This window comes from Fukomys damarensis, unplaced genomic scaffold, assembly GCF_012274545.1.
Source record: "Fukomys damarensis isolate Sample0158 unplaced genomic scaffold, DMR_v1.0_HiC HiC_scaffold_35, whole genome shotgun sequence".
In the NCBI taxonomy this organism is placed as follows: Eukaryota; Metazoa; Chordata; class Mammalia; order Rodentia; family Bathyergidae; genus Fukomys; species Fukomys damarensis.
The window spans coordinates 55,735,787-55,758,282 of NW_022900947.1; the positions used below are offsets into that span (position 1 = coordinate 55,735,787).

The window sequence follows — 22,496 nt, forward strand, 5'->3', positions numbered from 1 at the left end:
TGCTCTTCAGAATATGCAGTGCTAAAATTTCAGAAAGCCTATGCTAAGCTTTCTTGCCTTTGATATTTATTCTGCACTCTCAGAATAAATATGGCATAAGTTACTCGACATGACATGGGCATCTATTTTTCCGATATTCATTGTGACACACAGATCAAAAACCCTCATGTACTGTTTGTATAAATACACACTATGCTATGCTTTTAACTTTTGGAATTAGCAGTGACATTTAAATTGAATAGTCATTTATTGTTTGGAGCACTCTGTTTGCATGTTGGGCAAGGACTGTTCCCAGCTCACACCTCCCCTAGTGCATCACAGCTGTCAGGAGAGACGACTGTGGAGCACTTCACAGGCAGTTGTGAGCATGGACTCAGGAGTGTGGAGCATCGGGGAGGCTCAGGAGCTGGGGCAGGTCAAGCTTATTTTTTTCCTCTTTGAATACAATAGCAAGATCACATAGTTTTAAGTAATAAGGGTGTACAGGATTGTAGACTGTGATTACCAGTGAGCTCTGTGTAGTACATCTTGGATATCTTCTTCCGATTCTTGTGCCTTTCATCAGGACATTTGGTGCATTTACCTGCTGTATGAGCCTGTTTGCCCAACTCTGATTCTTCGTAACCACCTCACTCTCCAAGTGTTGTGGGAGCCACAGTAGATTTAGGTTTTGAAGATAGCTGACTTTTCTTTTCTGGTTACTTAAGCCAAACAAAAGTGTCTTTACTAGTGACAAAAAATATGAATGCCTGGAAATGGGAAAAATAAATTCTGATTTGTTCTTGGATCAACTATTATTTATAGCTTTCAGGAGATTCTAGTGTTTTATTTCATTACATTTTGTTACTTGTTTATGTTTTTTTTGGAGGGGCTGTTCCAGAGCTTTCTGTGATATATGTCCGATTTCCTTAGGTGTTTGGCTATGAAAGTCTTCACGCATTGGCTGTTTGTATGTCCCTTGCTTCCTGGAGACCCCATGACCGTGCTTCTTTCCTGATTTCCAGTTACTTCTCATGTTAGTCACCTGTCTTTTGAAGCCTGTGTTGCCAGCAACGATTGCACCTGTTTCTGGTGCTCTTCTTAGTACCAATCTGGTGCCCACTTGGGTGCCTATCTGAGCACCTGAGCCCATCTGGCTCCCGTCCTAAGCACCTGGCTGCTGGCCCAAGCGTGTCTAGTGTTCTAGAGAAAGTCATCGAGTGCTTCCTTTGGGCAAGCAGATGCTGCAGGTCTGGAACTTAAAGCACAAGTAAGTTTATGGTTAGCATTATCTTTCTTTTTGACCTTTGAATAGTCATTATCTGATTTAAGGAGAAACTATGGTATTTATATAGTCATTATCAAGAGAGGAAGAAGTATTTATACAACCACTGTGAATAAACTGCTAGGGTCAGAATAACAGTTGCCAGAGATATAAATGAAGTTGTGTCCTCTTTCATCAAGTTTACTTTGTAGTCAGTGTATTGTGTTAAAACAAGGACTTATTAATAATATTTTGGGAAACATTTTCTTGTGGGTTGTTTCTCACAAAAGAACACAGTATTTGTGATCTCACTTTCTCGGTCCCTCTTTGTACTCACCAACCTCATCTAACTAAAAACCTAGGGAAATTAGTCCAACTAAGGAGAAGATTTTCTTCTTGCCACTGGAAATATGTTTATAGACAGAAACATTGGAAGAAATATCCCTGTTAAACCTTGAAAATGTGTATTTCTTTCCTTGGAGTTTGAAATTATACAACATTATCTGTTTATGGGCGTTTCTTTGTCAGATGTCTATAATCTACTCAACAATAGTGGCTGTACCTTGCTTGTTTATTACCGGCCTGGACAGAAACCACCCAAGGGGGCAAAATGAGAGCTAGACAGTGGCAGTTAATGACAAAAGGAGCTAGTGTTTGATACCCAGAGCGCCGAAGAATTGTCTGAAAAGTCGAACAGATTTCAAACTAAAGTGACAAAACTTACATTCAGAATGTTTTAAAAAATAATTTCTTTTGGGAACATGTATTCATTTTGCATATCAGTGTGCTTTTTAGATTGCTTTCAAATAAAAATATCTTCTTATGGCAGGGTGGCTACATCATATAATTTTACCACAAAACACCTTCATAAAACAGTTCATCTTTTTATAATTACTTTCTTTTCCTTGCCTACTCCTACAGATTTTGGGCTTTGGCTGGTGATTTTTAAAAAGATTTATTACTTATTTGCTTTTAACTATGTGAAGATGTAGTGATTGTCATATGATTTTGTTCACTGGTAATTTTAGATCTGTTATTATTATGCTTTACTTAAAAGACAGAAGTTTTTATATGTCACCTCCAGACAGTGTGCAGAATTGAGACATCATAGTGATAGATGATAGCTTAGACCACTCTTGAGGCTTTTTTACTAGGATGATAGAAGTATATTTTGAATCTGTAACACAAAATACCAATAATGAATTCCCATCTATGTTTAGAATATACCATTGCTCAATTTTTCTGCATTCTCAAGTCTTAGTGTACATTTCGCACAGCGTCCTGATGCATGTGAATGAGGACCTGAGGAGCTGCAGCCCCGTGCCCCTGGGTGGATTCTGGCAAACCTCTGTCACTAAAGAGGTGGACGGTTTGGCTATTTAAGTTCAGGTTCTCCTGAGGTTGGAGTTAACACACAGTAGTGATAATATCACTTGAATTTTTCTGATGATTCTTTTTGGTAAGCAAAGAGTTTGTAAACACTTCATGGACCTTGTCAGCCTCCCACGGCATTCTCAGGCTTACCTTTGTCTCTTGCAGCTCAGGAAACAGACACAGTGAAAGCAGGAACTCATTTGGGTTGCCTGCATCATAGTTGTAGCTGTATAGTCAAATTCAGGTGTTTGATGATCACAGTGCCACGTCAGTAAGGAAGTCAGCCAACTGTTGGGATATCTCAGTGGCCTTTTGTGGAGACAACTTGAAAGCTGTCTGAGAAAATCTAGCCTCTCATCCCTTGTGTGCACTCTGCCCTCAAAGAATCAGTCCAACTTTCTGTGTTCCATCTGCAATAATAAAGTGAGGTCTAGTTTCAGATTTATCTTAACTTCTTGAAATTTGGTGGTCCATATCTCTACTACTAGTATTTTTGCCTTGGAATAGTTTAGCTTTTCATCTAGTAGCCTATGTACTTAGCTTAAGTTTCTCACTTGATTACATATAGGGTTAGTTTTAATGTAGTCACCATCCTTGTTGAATTCTCAGGAACAGGAAATGATCTATGCAGAGGTGTGTCTAGCTGGGGCTAGGTGGCGGTGGGGGTGATCATGCTTGGAGGAGAGGGTGAATATCAGTGTGGACCTGCCACCGCTGAGGCTCACCACAAAGGAGTTGGTAGCACCAGAGTTGGGACCACAGGACAGAGATGTTTTGGGTTTGGAGAACCACGGGAGGTACAAGTGTGAGGTAGAGGTCTCGATGAGTGAGATGCTGAGTCCACTCTCAGATGGCGATGGCCCTGCCTCTGTCGTTGTGCACTTGTCACGCACATGTCTTTGTAAATGAGAGTTTTCTGTGCACACCAACAGCCATTCATAATGCTCTCACACCTTCCCGTGCAGTGGTAAATAGTGAAAAATGCAGAAAGAAGGAACTCTCCCTATTGGACTGAATGTCTGTGCCTCCATCCCCCTCTTTCAGTATGTTGAATACCCAGCCTGAGGATATTTGGAGTGGGGCCTTTGGGAAGTGATTAGGCTATGAGGATGAAGCCCTAATGGATGAGATCAGTGCCCTAGAGAGATGATCCTCCTCTTGTTTTTTTTTTTTTTTTTTTTCGGTTTTTTGAGACAGGGTCTCACTATGTAGTTCAGACTGCTCTGGAACTCACTGTATAGCCCAGGCTGGTCTCGAACTTGCAGCGATCCTCGTGCCTCAGCCTCCCAAGTGCTGGGATTACAGGTGTGCACCAGAACGCCTGGTGGTTCCTCTTGGTTCTTTGAGGGTCCTGTGAGAGGGGAAAGGGGCCCTCTCTAGTACCTCGTTGGACTTCCCTTCAGAACTGTTAGAAATAAACATCTGTGGCCCAGTGTATGGCATTTTATTACAGCAGCTTGAGCTACTAATACTGTCTTCTCTGCTGCTTCCTTAGGCACTCGCTTGCAGTATGTTTGTGACTGTTCCTTTGGTGCGTGTAGCTCAATCATCTTTTCTTTGATGTGGCCTTTGGACACCTGTATGCACTGTGGTTCTTGACTGGACTGTGTGAGTGTCCTTCCTTTGGCTTCAGTTGATCCTGTCCTCCAGTGCACAGAAGTGCTCCCAGCTGTGGCCTCTTGACTTGGTTCACACAGTACTGTACACAGTGCTTCTGAAAGTGTGTTGTCCCTGGTCTGGGATGATGCTGGCTAACAGCTGTTAGGAAGTGATGGTCTCACTGGAGGAAGGGGTTGTGGGGGAATGCTTATTAATGGAACTTCTGGTACATTTTGGATTTTCTAGGTTGCTAGAATTTCCTAATCAAGACAGTTGGGGAATAATAGATTAATTTACTAATGTTTCTGAACCTTTTTCATATCATAGAATGCTGAGTACGTAATGCTGGTGAGGCATACTGGGTACACAGTTGAACCATACTGTCATGGAGGGGACTGTCTGGGGCTCTGGGAGTGATCTGGTGGCTCTCAGGAGTGAGAGGGTGGGGCACTTGTTCTAGCTTCTCCTCACCCTAGCTGGGAGCTGTCAGGGCCACAGCTGATGCAGGAGCAGCCTTAACCAGTGAAAGTTTGCTTCTGCTGGCGGCCTTCCTCCTGTGCTTAAATTCTTTTGCCTGGGTCAAGTGATTGCTAACATAGGCTGAAAGTGATGCCCATCTTGTTATCAGCAGTTAGGCAAATTGGGAAAATAAATAGGTGCTGAGGGAACTCTGAGTGTCTTGAAAGTAACTCCTTGTACTGTCACCTGGTACCAGCGAGGAACTTTGCAAGTCACTTAGTGTCTTTTTGATTGCACAGGGTAGACTGAAACATCACAGATGGGCTTGTTTTTTTCTGATTTCATTAATTTGCCTTTGCCTGCCTTTTCAGATTATGAAGAACTTTGTATTCGGGTCCTGTCCAAGGTACAGATGGTCATGCTTTCAAAACACCTCACTGTTAGTTGTTTTACTACACAGGAGAAATTATTTTCATTTCTATTTTAGGAAATCATTAATTCCAGAAAACAAATTATTACCAAAGATATGTCAGTAAAGATCGTGGAAAAGAGCATTTTCTTCTTTTCTTGCATCCATCCTTCTGTCATTCCTTTTAATTTTTCTTTTGTTCTGATTTTTAAAATTGGCATGTGGGTCATTTTCAAGGGTTTTTTTCTCTAGTCAAAAACATCGCACATGCCGTCTGTGTTTCCCAGGGTGACTACTGTTCAAAAATACCCTACTGGCTTGCTTCCAGTCCTCCGCCACGTTCCCAGTGAGCCCTCTGAGAATTATCAAGTTGAGGAGTTTGACCTCTGGTATGGCAGCTACATGCTTGATGGCTGTGCAGCGGAGGGAAGCTTCTTTTGCTTCTTATTCCTAGCTTCCACCTTGGCACTAATAAGCTTAGCAAGAAGAATGGACAAGATGTGTAGTTACTCTCCTCTCCCTTGCAGAGGAGGCAGCTCGGTAGAAGACTGCTCAACTCGGAGCTGGGTGTCACCGTCCTCACTGCTGGGCAGTTAGCAATGCGACCTTCAGGAACTTGTTCCTGTCTGAGACAAAGTAAGGACTCTGCTGCCCAATAATGCCAGCCACACGTGCTGTCTGCCTGTTCTTTGCCAAGCACCTACCATTTCAGGGTGCTTTTTGTATTTTTTCTCATAGTTGCCCCACAATGGAATTGAATTGAATTGATGTAGATATCCCTAAGTTCACTTTTAAGATGGAAAACAGAGATGTAGGGACTCAGTAACTTGAATTACATTCATCGTATACACATTGTTGTATTAACATTGTTAACTAATTTTGTCGAAAGAAATTGCTTTGTAGGACAAAGTTGAAAGACTCAGAATTGGACAAGAAATACTACCACTTTAGAATTGTTCCAACATCAGAATTTCTTTTGTTTTTTTATATAGCCCAATCCTTACATGACTCTGAGTAAGAAGATGTTTCTACTAAGGCATGAGATATCTGCCCTAATGACAAGGCAGTGCAGATCCGTAGTTTGCTGAAAGACTAAATGATTTGGCTAGTATCGATTTGGCTAGTACAGCTCAATGAGTAGTTGTATCTTAGGTGCGTATTATATGCTTGCCTTTCAAAGATAATCATAAACAAATTTGATTCTGTGGCTGTCACACAGCCAGGCTGATCATTTTAGGTGTGCCTAGCTGGCCCTTCCTGGCTACCATCTGTGTACGGAATGGTGAGCATGGGCAGGAGGCTGGAATGTGACTGTCAGACTGGCAGGGGTTCTGGCTTTCTTCCTTTTTGGCTTGGCTGAGGAGAGCAAGCTGATGGGTGAGGGGTGGGGACCATGAATGTTAAAACAAATGGAAATGGGAGGGAAGGAAATCTTAACTGCTCTGAAGACTGTCCTTGGCAAAGGGCCTTTTCTTACGATATTTAAATGAAGACACAGTTTTTCCTTTGTCACTTTGTAGTGGCTTGAGAGAGATGGATTTAATTGGGTAATAGTTCACAGACAAGTCTCAGAGCCCCAGGAGGAGACTTCATGACAACGAGCATATCAAGAACTGAGGGATGTTTACTTCAGTCGATATCTGCCTGTGTTTATCTGCATAATTGCTTTTTGAGATAAAGAGAAAAGCAAATGCAAAAAGTTGCCTGACATAATATGTGTATATAACTGCTTTTTAGAGTAGGTTTACCTTAAGCGATTATGGTGAATGTTATTTATAATTCTCTATTTGAGATAGTACTGATATATGTCCTTAATTTCAGTTATTTGCTAACCTGTCTGACCAAATGTGTGCTGTTTCCATTTACTTTAGAAATGGCTAATTATTAATTAGCTGTTTGAGACTCAAAATGTATTTCCCTATGGGAAGTAATATTAGAATGGTGCTTAGGGTTCCGTACAAGCCCACACAAATCTATTTCACCCACAGGTGCACCCAAAATATCACTACTAGCGCTGTAATGGGTTTGATACGATTAGGTAAGAATCTATGTGGGCTCATCCCTTAGCTGTGTGACTGGACAGCCTGCTTACATCCTTAAGCCTTAGTTCTGCTATTTGTAAAATGGGGATAAAAATAGCCCTTGCTCTGTGGTCTGGTAGCGAGCTTTAAATCGCACAAAGCAATTATATTACCTTTTGTTATTATTACTACAATTTGGTTGTTTTTTGCAGCAAACAGAATTTTGTGAGTTGACCTTGGAGTCTAGCCAACAAATGTAATAGTATTTCTTGGGATAAATGGGAATCCTGTGTTTGGTAAGAAGAGAACAAAGTATCGCCAGAAACATGCCTTGCCCTGTCTTCAGAGACATCATGGGCTTGCGGATAGGCTCTTCTTCCTTAGAGGCCAAGCTGTGTCTGCCAGGGCCCTTTCACATGGGGCAGCAGAATGGAGGATGCCCGAGGTGAGTTCAAGGTGACGCAGCACACTGTCTCGCCTTCTGGCTGGTGGCCTCACCAGCCCTACTTGTGACTTAGTGTGCGTTGCTGGACATACTGTGAATTCTTGGAGGCATTTGACCATGTAATTTTATACAAATGAGAGGAAAAATAAAATTGCTGATGTTCATGCTAAGAAACATGTCTACCAAAGTTCATTTGGTTTCGACTAAGATGGGAAGAATTAGGCATGGCAAAGCCAACCACATGTTCATTGGATAGAGGCCTGAGTATTAAAGATATGAAGGAAAAGGGAAAAAAGTAAAGATGCTGAAATGCTTAATGTCTTTATTTGGGATATGTCTAAAATGAGAGATATGGGCATGAGTTTTATGGTTTTTAATTCTTTGGAAACAAATCACCTTTATAACCTTAAGTACATTTGTTATGAGTTGTATTCATACATGTTTTATGGGACAGACTGGGTATAAAAGAAGAGTATCCTTATATAAGGATAGTTTTAAATTAAAAAATATTTAGTTTGGAAAGTTTTAAACCTGAGCAAGAGAGATAATTAACTTTGAGCCCCATGTTCCCTACCTGGCTTCAGCAATTCATTACATAGCCACAACATGTTGCCAGCCTTGCTTTCTAGTCCTCTTCTCACACAATTTTGGTGTTTTGATTGTTGTTGCTGGAATATTTTAAAGCAAATCTTAGATCGTAACATTTCACCAATTAATACTTCAGTGTATATTTCTGAGAAAGGCATCAAAAAACTGTAATGCCATAATTACACCTAATACACTTAATAATTGTTCCTTACTACCGTCTCATACCCAAATTAGCCTTCAAGCTTCTGTGGTTGTCCTCACTGCAGTTTTTAAAAAATGGCTGATTTGTTCAAATCTGGAACTCAACCCACACACTGTATTTGGTGATTGTGTCTCACAGGTATCCACCCTTCTATCTGCCAGAGTTAGAGTGTTTTAGGGTTGGGAATGAGAACCCTTCTGCAGTGCAGCTTATTCCTTCTATTCAGGTAAACCCTGAGTTAGATAAACATGGATTCCCTTCTTATGCATGAGGTAGCATGCAGGGGGCACTTTCCCCCCAAATGCAGTAGCTGTGACTGTGGAATTTGCAGCCTTCCTATGTCTTTCTGCTCTCATAAAATTAGTCCAGAAAACTCAATAGTTAAAAACGACTTTAAATGTTTTCCTTTGTTATTTAAAGCATAGATCTGAATCATAGGTGGCAAAAATTCAGCGTGTCAATTCCGTGCAGTTTCTACTTCAACTGTCAGTGTTGGTGTCTTTAAACATTAAATGTTCCTGTGGCTGGGATGAGTTTAGATAGGCAAGGAGTCAGGGGTCCACTTTTTGAGCCATGAGCTTCAGGCTGGGTGGGCAGAAATTGATTACCATTCTGTTGGTGAGTGTGTACAGTACCTTTGTCATGGCATGGACCAGGGCTCAGCTCCAGGGTCCAGGTGAAGGCGCTGAATGGTGGGATGAAGTGTCCCTAGCTGTGTTAGCCTTCTCTTCGGTCACAGATGCAAGGAGTGGCTCATGTACTGGCATAGCACTCAACTGGGTGAACTCAGCACACCCTGCCTGCAACCTCTGTATGCACTAGCTGGGCCCCTGGAGGGCCTTCTGAGGAGGTCCAAGAGTAATGGAAATGTTCATGAAATAACAAGATTGTAAGCTTAAGGAAACAGCACTCTGCCACTCAGAACAGAAGCCTCCACAACTGGGTGCACCTTTACCTCCCTGGCCTTGTCTCCTTCTCTCCTTGCTTCCCTGCTCCAGCTCTAGCCTCCCCAATATTTGAAAAATCTGCCCTTGCACTTGCTGTCCCCTCACATAACCATGGGTTAGCCCTCCTGCTTCCCAAACTACCTGGGTGAAACACCACCGTTCTGCAGCCGCTCTCTTCCTTGCTTTCTCTGGAATACCTTACTCTATTAATATATCATGTGCTGACTTTTAAGTTTTGTGTATTGTCTATTTTCTACTCTGAGTTTATCTGTAGTGCCTAGAATAATGCCTCGTCGTGGGAGACATTCAACATATTGCAGGAATGAAAGGATGAGTCAGATGTGGGAGGGTCTGATCATAATGTACACAGAGATTTCTCAGGGAAAATGAATAAATTTTGAACTGCGGTGGGGAAGGGACATGTTAGTAAGGAAACAGAGAAGTATTTTCAGGGCTCATGGAATAGTGAGCTGTGTTTGTGGGCTTTGTGAGGTCAAAGTTGTTTTTCTGCTTGACCAGGCAGCCCAGTGGTGAGTGATGACTCCACTGGATTTGGATCCAGGAGGCCTTCATGGGCTCAGCCATTGTTCTCTCTGCTGCTGGCAGGCCGCCATGCAGGGCTACACTATGAGTAGCTTGCTTTTGCAGACACCTGTGTGGGGGACCCTTGTGCTGGTGGTGCGTTGACTGAGCTGGCAAGGCCCATGCCCTGCACTGAAGTGCCTTCTGTCTGCCTTGAGAATTTAGAAACTTGTGAAGTTATGCATAATGGTGGCATATTGTGTCTAGAATCACAGGCTACAGTGTATCTGTGAACCAGAGCATCTGCAAAACAAGCTTGGGATACTCTGTATCCTGTGTTGATGGTCTTCTACCCCTGGCAGGCACGCTGGGAGCACAGCTCTGCTTGGGGCAGGAAGTAGTTGAGATGCAGAGACTTTTGGAGACTCTTAGTGGTCTTGAGGAATGGTTAGCTCAGGTGACCTGTATGCCAGTTGAAGGACACAACAGGCACACACGCACCTGGGGGGCCCCTCAAGGAGTGGGGTGGCCTGGATAAGTGTGCAAAACTCCCAACAAGCTTTCACTTCCATGTTGAACAGTTTGGACTTCATCTTCTATGTAAAGGTGAATCACCGAATGATCTTTCAAAGGAATCTGATACCAAGCTGTGGTTTCTAAATGGGTGTATTACAGGGGGTGACCTCAGAGCCAGGGAGACCAGTTGGAGGAATCTAGCTCCCCCTTACCTTGCAGATGCACAGGTTGAAATGCCCTTGGCTGACAGCTGCTGTGCAGGGCAGGTTGTCACCAAGGCTTTCCTCCTCCCCATCGGTCCTTGTGGGCTATGCTCCCTTTCTCCCTTTGCTTTGCTTTTACTCTGTTACCGGCGGGGTTGTATTTTGCTGGGGAGCTGGCAGTGGTGGGAGGGGAGCTGTGGAGGAAATGCCCATTGCTGCTCGTGGGGCAGCCCCAGCTCCTCTAGCCTACCTGACCCTTCTCTTAGGGCCTCTGGTTCTCACATCAAAGCTGTCTAAGAGGAATAACTGAAAGTTAGGAGAGTCTTGAAAGGAGCCTCTTTTTTATGAGAAGACTTTCACAGGGCATGGCACTTGATTTTTAACATAGGGATGAGACCACCTTCTTCTGCAGTGGGATTCGGGAGAGGCCCATGTCGTGGTGTGTGAGCACACAGGAAGCCCATTAAAAACTTAGGTGTTGTGTAGCTCTGGGAGCAGAGTGTGGGTGTCTGAAGGGTCATCCAGGCAGTGCCTGCTAGACAAGTTCTCCTGTCCTCTGTCCCCTCCGCGGCCTAGTGTCCTCACTGCAGTCCGTGTCTCGTCAGCCTCCTGCCCATTTTTTTTCCTGTCCTTCACTGGTCAGACTGCCCCAGCCTTCAGAATTCAGACAGCGGCCTGAGCACAGGGTGTAGCAAACCTTGCTGCAGTTGGTGGAGGTTCAGGGGAGGACTTGGATACTTTAGTGAGAGGGGCAGTGTACCTGATTGAAACTCCCATGCATTTTCTCACGGGGCGGAATTCATGCCATATCATGCTCTCCAGGCCTTGTAAACTTTAGATGTAGATTTAACAAAAATTAATTGGATTTAAACCAACTTCTGAAGTGTTTCAGGCCTATTTGAGACACTAAAGTGAGAGGTTAATTAACTTTCCCAGGGTCACACAGTTACTAAAGGGCACATCCGAGATTTGCACTCCTGTTTTGCCTGATACTGTATGTACGTTGATGTACCAGCTTCTGAAGTACATCAGTTTCTGATGTACCATTCATCAGTGTGTATCGATGCTTCATTCCTTTTTATTGCTAAACAGTATTTTATGATACGGTTGTAGCATCTTTTGTTTCGCCATTTTCTTGTTGAAAGGCAGCTGGACTAATTCTAGTTTTGGGCTCTTATAAGTAAAGCTGCTGTGAACACTCATGTACATGTTTTTGTGTGAGTATAAGTGTGATGTTCAAACTGGATTTTGTCAGTTGGATTCATTTGGAACCTCCAGAGGGACTGGTGGAGCACACTTCTGGAAGGGTCTGGGTTGGTCATGGAGGTGTGATCTTCGGACTGCATCTGGTCCCTTTCTCTGCCTGTTTGGTGCTGCTGTCTTTCTTTGCTTCCTGGCTGTCATGAACTAAGTATCTTTGCTCATCCATGCCTTTCTGCCATGACATTCCTGCCTTCAGCTAGATGAGCACGTTCTGAATCCTTGGAAACCATGAGCTGAGTTAAAAGTCTCCTCTTTTCAGTTGTAGACACCAGCTATCGTGTCCCAGCAACAGGACACCTAACATAGAAAATTGGTACCAAAGAAGTAGGATTATTTCTATGACTGTACTTGACCATACAGTTTAGAAGCCTTTGAAACTGGTTTGTGGAAAGAGTTTGAAGATTCTGGTTAGAGAATTCTTAGAACACTTCCTACAGTGCTATAAGAAGGGCCTAGTGGGTGATTCTGGGGGAACTCAGAAAACTCAAATACTGATAGCAATTTAGACAACGAAGATGTGGCTCAGCAGCTTTCAGTCTGGAAAGAAGACTTCATTGGCAACAGTGTAGGAGAAGTGTGTTACACACTGACAAGAAATTTACCTACTTTTCCCCCCTGTGCTGAGACTTTGCAAGGAACTAAAATTAAGGGTGATAGACTAATTGATCTGGTGGAGGAAATTTAAAGGCAACCAAACATTCAGGCTGTGGTATAGGTACTGTTAGCTTCTTTTAGGCAGGTCTATAGTGAAAATTGGGGGCAAAAAATAGAATAGGAAAATTTGAGAACTTAAATTTTGGCCCAGAAGGAACCACGTGTAAAGTTAGGGTCAAAGTATGTGTGGTTAGTGAAGATATTAGTACCATTACAAAGAAACCAAGTACCTTGTACTGAGATAAGAAGTAAATTGCCTTGAGGGCATCTCAGAAACCAGCAAGACCCCCATCCATCCCAGGCTCAAGGGTACAAAGTGTCAACTTTTGATTTGAGAAGAGTCCCTAGGCCTCATACTCAAGAAGAACCTCCTAGGGAATTGGTTTCCAAAGATTCATTTTATTATGCTCAGCTATCCAGTCAGAGGCTACTGCAGCCATGGTCCAAGGGGGCCTGACTATTGCTTCTGTTGATAGGAAGCTCTGACATTGTCCATAGGATGCTGGTTTTACCAGTGTATAGAATGTAAGCATTTTGGGATCATGAGGCTTCCACCTAGATTTCACAGGAAGATCTGGGAGATCAGGGAAGGAGCTCCTGAGAAGGCAGTGCATAAATTTGTGGTCATGAAGCCAAAACTGCAGTGGAGACCCCAGGAAATCAGAATTGTCAGGAATGTGGAACGTGTGCCAAGGGAAAGTGAAGCCTATGAACATAGCCAGGCAGTATGGGCTGCATCCTGCAAAGCCATTGAGATAGGGCTGTCCAAGCCGTTTATAACTCAGATTACTACCATGTTCCCAGATGCCAGACATAGAGCTACAGGACTTGTTTGCTCTGTTGGGTTTTGCTTTTCCTTTGGTCCAAATTCTTTTCTATTCCCCATCCCTCCTTTTTGGAATGGGAATATTTACCCTGTGCCATTGTACCTTGGAATTTTGTAACTTGCTTTTAATTTTTTACAGAGGTTCACAGCTAAGAGTTTACTTTGAGTCTCAAAAGAGACTTTGACTTGGAATTTTGAAAAATGTTGCAACTCTTAAGATTCTGGGGAAGCAATTTTTGTGTTTTCAGTTGTATGCAAGATAGTTGTATCCTGTTAGGTGGAATGATGACCTTGTGAATTATTTGAGGATTAAATGTGGCTTAAGAAGATGTATTTGGATGTCAGGTTGACAAGGGGTAGAGTGTGATGGTTAAGCTTGGTTGTGTCAACTTGATTGACTTGGGCTCTGCCCCAGGGATTGGTGCAGCCCCCTTCTGGGTGTATCTAGAAGGGTGTGGAGGGTACTTTGAGTACTATATATGGTTTCTTGCCCTTTCTTCTCTGGTGCTGTTCTGGGCTCTGCTTCCTGGTCACAGATTTGACCCTGCACACCCTCTGCCATGATGTCCCTGCCTGGGAGCCAGCTGACCATGTATGATGGTATCCCCTGAAACTGTGAGCTTGATTAAACCTTTCTCCCTTTCAGTTGTGGGTGCTGGGTATTATGTCCTGGCAACAGGAAGACTGACTAATACAGTGCATTTTCATTTCTCTGGGATAAATAGCCAAGAATATAAATGAACTTTTGACACAGTTCATAAATCCAGAATTGTATTTGATATGGTCCTGTTCTGGGCTTCATTTTCACCTTTTGTCCGGTCCATGGTCTGATTTCATGTGAGGCCATTTCCCCTTGGCCCTGGTCCTGTGTAAATTGCCAGGCTGATTAGGGAGCTCCTTTACTCTGGATTGGGGATTTGCTTCTTTTTGTTGCTGGCTGATCTCTGGGAGTTGCCTCTGCTATCAGTCATGCTTGTCAGTTTTTCTCCCCTAACAGCTCTTTCCCAACCTGTATGTCCAGAGCACTGGCTATCTGCACAGTTTACTGTCTCACTTCCTGTGGGGATGGAAGGCCTTTGTGGGGCCCCCTGGGAACTGTCAAAGGGAATCCTCCCAAGTTTTCCTGTAGTGAACACATGTTGCCAGAAGGTGGCAGTGCGCTTTGCAGCCTCTGAGGTGGAGCTCACGCTGCCTGTAACTTGCCTGTTGGGTCTTGCTCTTTACATTCATGTGGGGAACGTGGACATCAGATTTTACAAAGCAACAAAAGCACCGATAAAATGATATGGGGTTAAAAGGTTGGAAAGAAAAGAATATATTTGCAAGGGGTTTCTAATGACAATAGGCACCTACCTTTTAGAAGTGATTTGCATAGGGAGCAGAGCCCCAAATGTATGTTTGAGGGTACCGCTTTAGACATCAGTACTGATTGTTGCATTCTGTGATACTCCTGACAAGTGCCCGTGAGATGCTGATTTTGTTTTCCTTTTTTCTGAACTGAGGTCACTCTAATTGCAGGAACAGCTTGATTTTGAGTCCTGAGACTTGAGATTAACACCTCATTCCTCCAGTGAAGGACGCTATACGTTCTGTAAATGTAGTTTTCATGGCAACAATGGCTGATACGATGAAGCCCTGAACTGCTCATTATTTGTCCATTCTCTGCATGTGTGAGTGTATGAAGGACTGTTTGAACAGGTTTCCTTATTGTGCATAGGAAAACTGTTGTAAAGTGTGAGATTATGGCACACATTGGATGCCATAAACAGGCAAGCCAGTGTGGATGGAGTGGGATGAGCTTAAATACAGGCTGAGTACTAAATTTCAGGCTGGACACACGCAAAGAACCACTGATGCCAGGCTCTGGTACAGACACGTTAACACCGGAATGGTGTCGCTCATGAGAATGCCATCCTGGGTCCCTTTCTGAAGGCAGGCATAAAACCCTCTATTAATCTGACCCACATCCGGCCTTGTTCAGGACGTTGGGTTAGCTTTGGCCTGGGGTTATACGATGCAGCCGAGGCTTTTGTGTAATAAGCAGCGTGCGGAGGGTGCCCCACTTCCTGGAACGCACTGCTGCAGGCACTGTGACTCCGCAGCGCACAGCGTAGCTGCAGCCCTGGAGTGACAAGGAGACAGGTGACTCTACCGTAGGGAGCAGCTGTTTTGCCAGTGCTTCCTTTGGCAACAGCCACAGACTAGGAGGGAGCTGAGCTGTATAAAGTTCTTGCCCTGAAACCAGATGCTGTTACCATAGAGACAAGGGAAATGCTACCAGAGGAGGAGAAGGCAGAATGGGAGGCATGGCGGAGGGGGTTGGGAGGGCAAGTGAGGCAACTCTAGAGGCGAGCACACTGCAGGACCTTCAACCTTTAGATCACTGTGAGCAGCAGCCTTGCGCTCTTGAAGCTGGTGTGCTGGCGGCCAGCCTCTGGCTGAGTGGCAGCTGCTCGCACGGTGTGGACTAACTGGTGAGCACTGGTGGCAGTCGGCGCGGGCTCGGGGGAGGGGACTCAGAGGGCTGGAATGTCCATGGGTGCTCAGAGCCCAGTGGCTGACAGTTTTGCACAAATGCTTCTCGTGCCGGGCTTAAGTCACCCTCACAAGCTTGCTCAGTGATTAGGACTGGCTGGTGTAGTGAGTCCGTCTGCTCGGCAGCAGATTGAACATGTGTTACAAGTAAATCATTTTGGTGTCCTAGGATAAGGGAGACTAAGAAAAACCCTGCTGTGGTGGGATGGCTGTAGAAGGAATGTAACTCCTACCTCCAGGCCCTGGGGAAGGAAGGCAGGCTTGGTCCTGAGTGGATTTTGCTGACTGGTGTGACTTTTATCCTGGTGATGTGGGTGAGAAGCTTCCAAATCTGTTCTGGACTTCGCCTCATGCTGGTGTTGTGAACAACCCTGGGAGCTGCGTAGAAGCATGCTTCTTCCCTTTTTTGTTTTCAGCAAATGCAGGGTGTGTGGAAGGGTAATTTTAGGAATGGATTTGGGGTCTGGGTAGAGACTAGATGAGTTCCTTTCTTCCTGCTGACTGCTAGAGGAGAAAGCAGGTTGGTTCAGATGGTCATTTAAAAAGATATACCTGTCTTGCTAATAATTAGACAAATTTTGCTGGGAGAATTTGGGGGAAAGGGACCCAAACCCAAATAAACAATACTTGTGATGTAAAGATGGAGAATTCCTGCAGTCTGTGTAGCAGCCCAGGTACCCTAGGATGTCCTTGTTTTCCAGGAGTGGGGGCCGCTGTGGCTAAGCAGGTGTCCTGTTTTTAGTCTGCCTCATCTCTTCTCACTCACTGTGGAGGAGAAGCAGCTTTCAGGCACTTTGGGTGGCCCATCCAAAGAAGCTGTTGCCGAGGACTTGCTGTGTGTACTGTCAGAGGGATGTGAACGATGTGTCAGGGTGTTTGGCTGGGCACCACTGATGCTGTCATTCTCTAGCTAGAGGGGACACAGTGACAGCGTGTTGGGGGCTGGGTGATTTCACAGTCCGGGGGAAGTCTCAGTGGGAACGTCTCCACCTTCCATCCAGTTATTAAAGGTTTTTCTTCTCCTACTTCCCTTTTGGTTGTTGCATACAGTTTTGGGAATGGCTACTTAACAACATCATGGCTAAACATTTTATTTAGGAAATACATAAAAAGATGACAAAAGACTTCAGGACCAGCTTGATTAATAGTGGGCAGCACAGTGATATTCCTCATGAAAGTGGGCTGGGTTCAGTGTGCTGGTAGAACTGGAAAGGATTCATTCTGAAAAGAAATGCGAGCTGACTTTCTCTGTGCCCCAAAGGGGATGTGGTACAGTTAATGTATGTGAAGTAGAATAGGGCTCCAGGATTTTGGTGTTTCATGAGGTCTTTTGAGAAAATTTCTCCACTGTGCTTTCATTCCTTATCCATATGTGCAGTGGAGCTGATGGGTCGTGTACCTGGACTCTCTCTCCTTGACTGCCAGGGAAAGTCCCTGGGGAAACATATGAATGTGCCAGAGGCCTGTCTGTGTTGCCTGCCACGTAACTGTGGTGCTTGAATGTGCTTGGGGCAAGTAGGTGCTCAGCAAATCCTTAGTGGATGAATGGAACAGGTGGGAAGGAAAAGGAGAAACACCGCTACGTCCTTATCGGTGTCTTCCCTGGATACAGGACATCGTATGGTCTTGGTCAACAGTGTCCTCCATATTGTCAAATCGAAGTTTTACTTCTCTGTGTTCATCTTTCTTAACTTCTCAGTAGCAATACACTCTTCTCTTTTTTTGACTTCCTTGACATCACTCTTGCTTGGGTTCCCTCTCAAATTATTGTTTTTTTTGTACTAAGGATTGAACCCAGGGCCCTGTGTATGGTAGGCAAGCACCAAGCTACATCTCTTATCCCCATGGTAACTTTTAATTTTTCTACTTGTAAGTGTTGATGTGCTTTAGCAGTTGATCTTAGTCCTACTTCTCCATGCCTACATTTCTTTCCTGGATGATCACAAAAAGTAGTAAGTTCAGTGCCAGTTCTCTTCATTGGTTTCTTAAACTTGTTCTCCAGCCCTGGGCTCTTGAGCCCCAGACACAGGCAGCTGGTTATGCACCGAGAGCTCTGTGTGCACCTGAGGTGGGCCTCTTAACCTCTTAACCAAATAAACTCCGACATTTTCCCAGCAACCTCCGTCTCCTAGCTTTCCTTGGTTCCTGCAAAACTTCCTAGTTTCTTTTGTCTCCTAATCATTCATTTTTCACATCGCAGCCAGAGTTGATCCTTTAAAAAGGTAAAACAGCTCAAATCATTCTCCATCTTAAAGCTCTCCAGGGGCTCTCATAATACCTAACTAACATTCTGACCCTTTCCAAGGTGGGCCTGGCCCCATTTCCCTCTGGTAACATCTCCAACTGTTGCCCTTCTTGTCTTGTCTCGCTCTTGGCTACTAACCTTGTTCCCACCGTAGGTCCTTTGCACTTGGTGTTCTCTTGGCTTGGAATGATTTTTTTTTTTCCAGATTCTTTCATGGCTGGTTTCTCCTGTCATTTTTAAATAAATCTCTGCTCAGATGTTCTCAGAAGCCTCAGTGTAACCACTTTGTGCCAAGCAGCCCCCTGCCTAATTTCACTTTCTTTAGCACTATTTGATATAACCTTATTCATCTGCTTGTTAGAAGTTTTCAGGGAATTTTTCTGTTACATTCACAGATGTATTCCCCTCTCTCTGAGGTGTTCCAGGAACACAACAAGCAGTAAATACATATTTACTCTATCATTTAACCTTCATGGGAACCCAAGGCTTAGGGAGATTGGGAAATAGCTCTTTAGGGCACTTTATTTTCCACTGTCCTCCTGATGGCTGACTTTACATCCTGCTTCATGTGTTTAGTTTGAGTGTAGAGAAGAAACAATCTTGGTCCATATCAGGATGAACTGTTATATATAAGGCCCAGGTGAAAAAGAAAGCAGGAAGCAGACATATTTCTTAAACAATACATCATCTTCTGAGTCCTGTGCTAAGTGCTTTTAGATGTGTAACTGAAATTGAATTACAATTGGTGCAAGTTTGATATTATAGTATTGTGTGCAAGGTTGATATTATTAGCCCCATTTATATGTAAAAAAACAGAGGTTCAAAAAAGTCAAGCACTTTGCTCCCAGTGGCAGAGCCACTAAGTGTTAGAACTAGATTTTTAAAAATATGGTGCCAGCTACCTGACACCAAAAGTTTGGCTTTTTCTGCTCAGCTGGTTGCTTTGCTTTGTGAGATGGATATGTTCCTAAAGTAGTAAGGAGGAAAATATGAATTTAGTGCACATTCTCATAGATTACAACAGATATTTGAAGCACAATAAATTATATAGATTATATGGAAAACAGACTTACAGTGCTCAGCGCCTGAGTGTATTATGGGATGAATAGACTACAGAGGGAACATTTGGTTCTCTGGCAGGCCTTGTGTATGCTGTGACATAGAGCAGCTGTCCCCAGAAAAAGTTCTTTGTCTCTAGACCGGTACTATACAAGCAACATTTGAGCAATTCAGGATTTCTCTCTGCTTTCACTCTAGAGTTCATGGAATACTGTATATCAAAGTTAATGCAATGGGAAGGAGCCACTGAGACCTTAACGCAGTCTGTAAACTAGAAATGTGTTGGTCATCGGGAGGCTATAAAAACACTGTCATTCCTTGGATGGATTCCGAGGTCTTATTTAGCACATGAAATTGCAGGGTAGAACCTATTATGTAAGGAGACAGGAGGACAGCAAAATGTGATTGCAAAATGGAGAACTTTCAGGGAAGAGTTAACAGGGCAGATATACCTAGAGAGACACATGGGAAGAGAACATGAAGATAAATGAATGGGTGGCGTGTACATGTGCCTGTCCCTGAAGCTGGGAGCTGGGTAACCCTCAGATGTCAGGTTTCCGTAAGGCCAGCATGTGACTCCAAGCTTGCCACTCAACAGAGAATACTGGGCTGTGCTAGTATTAGAGGAAGCTGGAAGCTAGGCTCCCACTGTGTGTGAGCCTGACTGCCTGTCGCTCTGTGTCTGTGGGTGGGGTGTGTGTGTGTGTGTGTGTGTGTGTGTGTGTGTGTGTTTTGTGCAGTGGGGTGTTTAAAGAGCTAAGCACTGAAAACTGGATTTCTACAAACGATCATCACGAGCACTCCAGCCACACCAAACTTCCTCTCTTGGTATTTTTTTTTTCTTTTTGGTTTCATCCTTTTTTCTGCAAACTCCAAGCGGGAGAACCCCCCACTCCCCAGAATCCAGCCTACAGGATCGGAATTGTTTGCTCTTACCTGCCCGTGGGGGTGCCCGCTCCAGGGCAGTGCTGAAGCTATGTGGGACCGGCATATTCTGGAGCACCCGGAGAGAGCTGTGTGAGGAATAGCAGCCACCCAAGGAAGAGTGACTGTGCCCTGCCAGCATGAACAGCAGCCTGCAGGTTAACCTGCCCAGGAGCTGGGCTGCACCAGGTGGCTCCCTCCAGGAGAAGTCTGAGCATTCTTTTTTTCTTTTTTATTACTATAGGATGGAGGATGAAGCTGTCCTGGACAGAGGGGCTTCCTTCCTTAAGCATGTGTGTGATGAAGAAGAAGTAGAAGGTGAGCCTTTGGGTCTGGGAAAGTGGTTACTCATGTACCTGGGTCTCTGTAAATAACAGTGTTTGTGTACTTTGCACATCTTGCATTTTTAAAGTTAAAAACCAAACCTTGTCTGTGGAGTTTCTTTAACCTTTAAATTATGCTTCAATACAGAAAGTCTTTTAAGAACTGCGTTTCATCCTCAGAATCTAAGTTGATGTGGTTTTAACTGTTTTTTCTTTTAAGTCATTTTAAAACAGATGCCTGTTGTAGGTCTGCCTCTGCAACCAAAATAAATATTTTACAAGATACTCTTCACCACTTTCCAATGACTAATTCCAGGAAGCTGCTAGATTCATATAAATGTGCTCGACAGCACCTTCTGATATTCTTTTTTGTAGCTTGCAAGGGAAAGAGACAGATGTTGCAGAAGGGGCTGACACCACTGTTGTGGGAAAATGGGTGAACTGAGGATGTTAAGAGTGGAAATCACGGGTGACTCTCAGTTAAGAAAAGATGGACAAGTATTTTTGACTTAAAAATGGCCCTCAGAGATTTCTTTCACTAGTGCTCCTTAGTGCCTGTCAGAAACCAAGGAAGAGTTCTGTGTTAGCTGGTGCAGTGGGGCATTCAGTGCGCGTCTCCCTCCTGTGCCTTTCAACCTAGTGGTGATGTGGGAGCAGCACTATCTGTGCGACAGTGAGAAGGCAGGGTTTCATTGATATTTATGGAAGTAATTATGTGAGTGCATCACAGGTATACAAGTTATTTTTGATATCTATGAGATTTTTAATAAAATAACCAGGACCATCCATAGGCAGTAGTCAAAATGAGCTGGAACTTGCAGTTGAACCATACGATCAGCTTTCAGCATGCAAGTCACCCAGGGGACAATTCACATATGTCTGTGTCATAGTCTGACTGTTGCAAAGTCTTCGAACAGAGGGTAGAGGGGTTGAGGAAAGAAGCTGGGCACTGTGTGCTCTGGAGAGACTCTCCTGCACCACCCTACGCAGCCTGCATGCTGTGGTAGTGCTGGGGTTGGTGTTTTCAGTGAATCTCTTCTGCCTTGTGTAGCATGGAGTATTGGCACCCTACCCCACTTCTCAAATTTATGTTCTTGAGACCATTAAAAATTTGATGCCCAAGTTTCTTAGGAAAAAGGAAACTACAGTGTTTTCTTTCATATTGTTTTATGGGTTCCTTGCATTTTTGTGACATGACTATGGGAGAGTATTAAGTTGGCAAAAGCAAAGAAGTCAGAGTTTTGCCTTAAGAGCCTTGTAGTCCCTGATGCTGAATCTCCACTGCAGTGACTGCCTTACTGTTCCCCTGACAGACTGGGAACACAAATCATTAATGTGGTAGCATTGAAGTGTAATAAATAATATAAGTGTCAGTAATTGTATTGAAGCTTTATCTTGGAGGGAGATGTCCTGTGTGTTTTTTCCGTTGAGGATGAGTTCCTAGCAGAGTCCACAGGACAGGAACATCTTGGGCTTACTGTCTCTCATGTTAATCAGGGCCTGAGCTGATTACATTTCTATCAGGGCATGCTTAGTTGCCTGTTCCTGAATCCTGAGGCTGTAGTCAGTGATGGTTGCTTATAGTGTCACCATTCAGGGCAGAACTTTCAGTCAAATTTGGGAACTGTTTCTAATTCAGTGCCTTTCCTATTGGCCCTACCTCCTTCCCAGCCTCACTTGGTGGTGATGGAGGATGTCCATCTCAGATGGCTCCAGGGTTAGTGTGAGGTTGAAATGGACCTAGGTTTATGGCACAGCCAGCGCTCCTGCAGCTGAGGATGACTTGGTTGTCAAGACTTCTGATGAAGGGTCGTGCTCTAAGTGGGAATGTTTTTCTCAAGGATTTGAGCCCATCTCATTTTTAATTGCATGGAGACAAGGTCTTTGAAGGCAACGAAATGTGATCTCTGTTTTGCAGAGTTGAGTTTCTTGTACATTATGGCAGAAATGAATGTTTCAGTTTAAAGCTCAAAGTCAGAGAATAAGGATCTGGATCACCTTGCATGTGTGTTACCAGTAATGTTTCCTTTTGTCTAAGCAGTTACTTCTCTTGCTTCTAGAATAAACATGATTAAAATACATTGTAGCATCTTGAAAAAAATAAACAGACTAAAACTTTTTTTTTTTTTTTTTTTTACA

The 22,496-nt window shown here is 43.8% G+C and overlaps 1 protein-coding gene across 4 annotated transcripts in view; it reads left to right on the forward strand.

Annotated features, from left to right (window-relative positions):
* Positions 1–15,640: 15,640 nt before the first annotated feature.
* Positions 15,641–22,496, forward strand: part of Slc4a4 (solute carrier family 4 member 4) — a 300,898-nt gene continuing 294,042 nt past the window's right edge. For 2 of the 4 annotated variants that reach the window (XM_033758911.1, XM_033758910.1), the window contains exon 1: positions 20,279–20,352. In XM_033758911.1, the coding sequence (XP_033614802.1) occupies positions 20,280–20,352 (73 nt within the window). In that variant the 5' untranslated portion in view covers position 20,279. Of the gene's footprint in view, positions 15,746–19,849; positions 19,939–20,278; positions 20,353–22,496 lie in introns of those variants that run through there. The other 2 variants (XM_010606103.3, XM_010606104.3) reach the window with 2 other exon arrangements.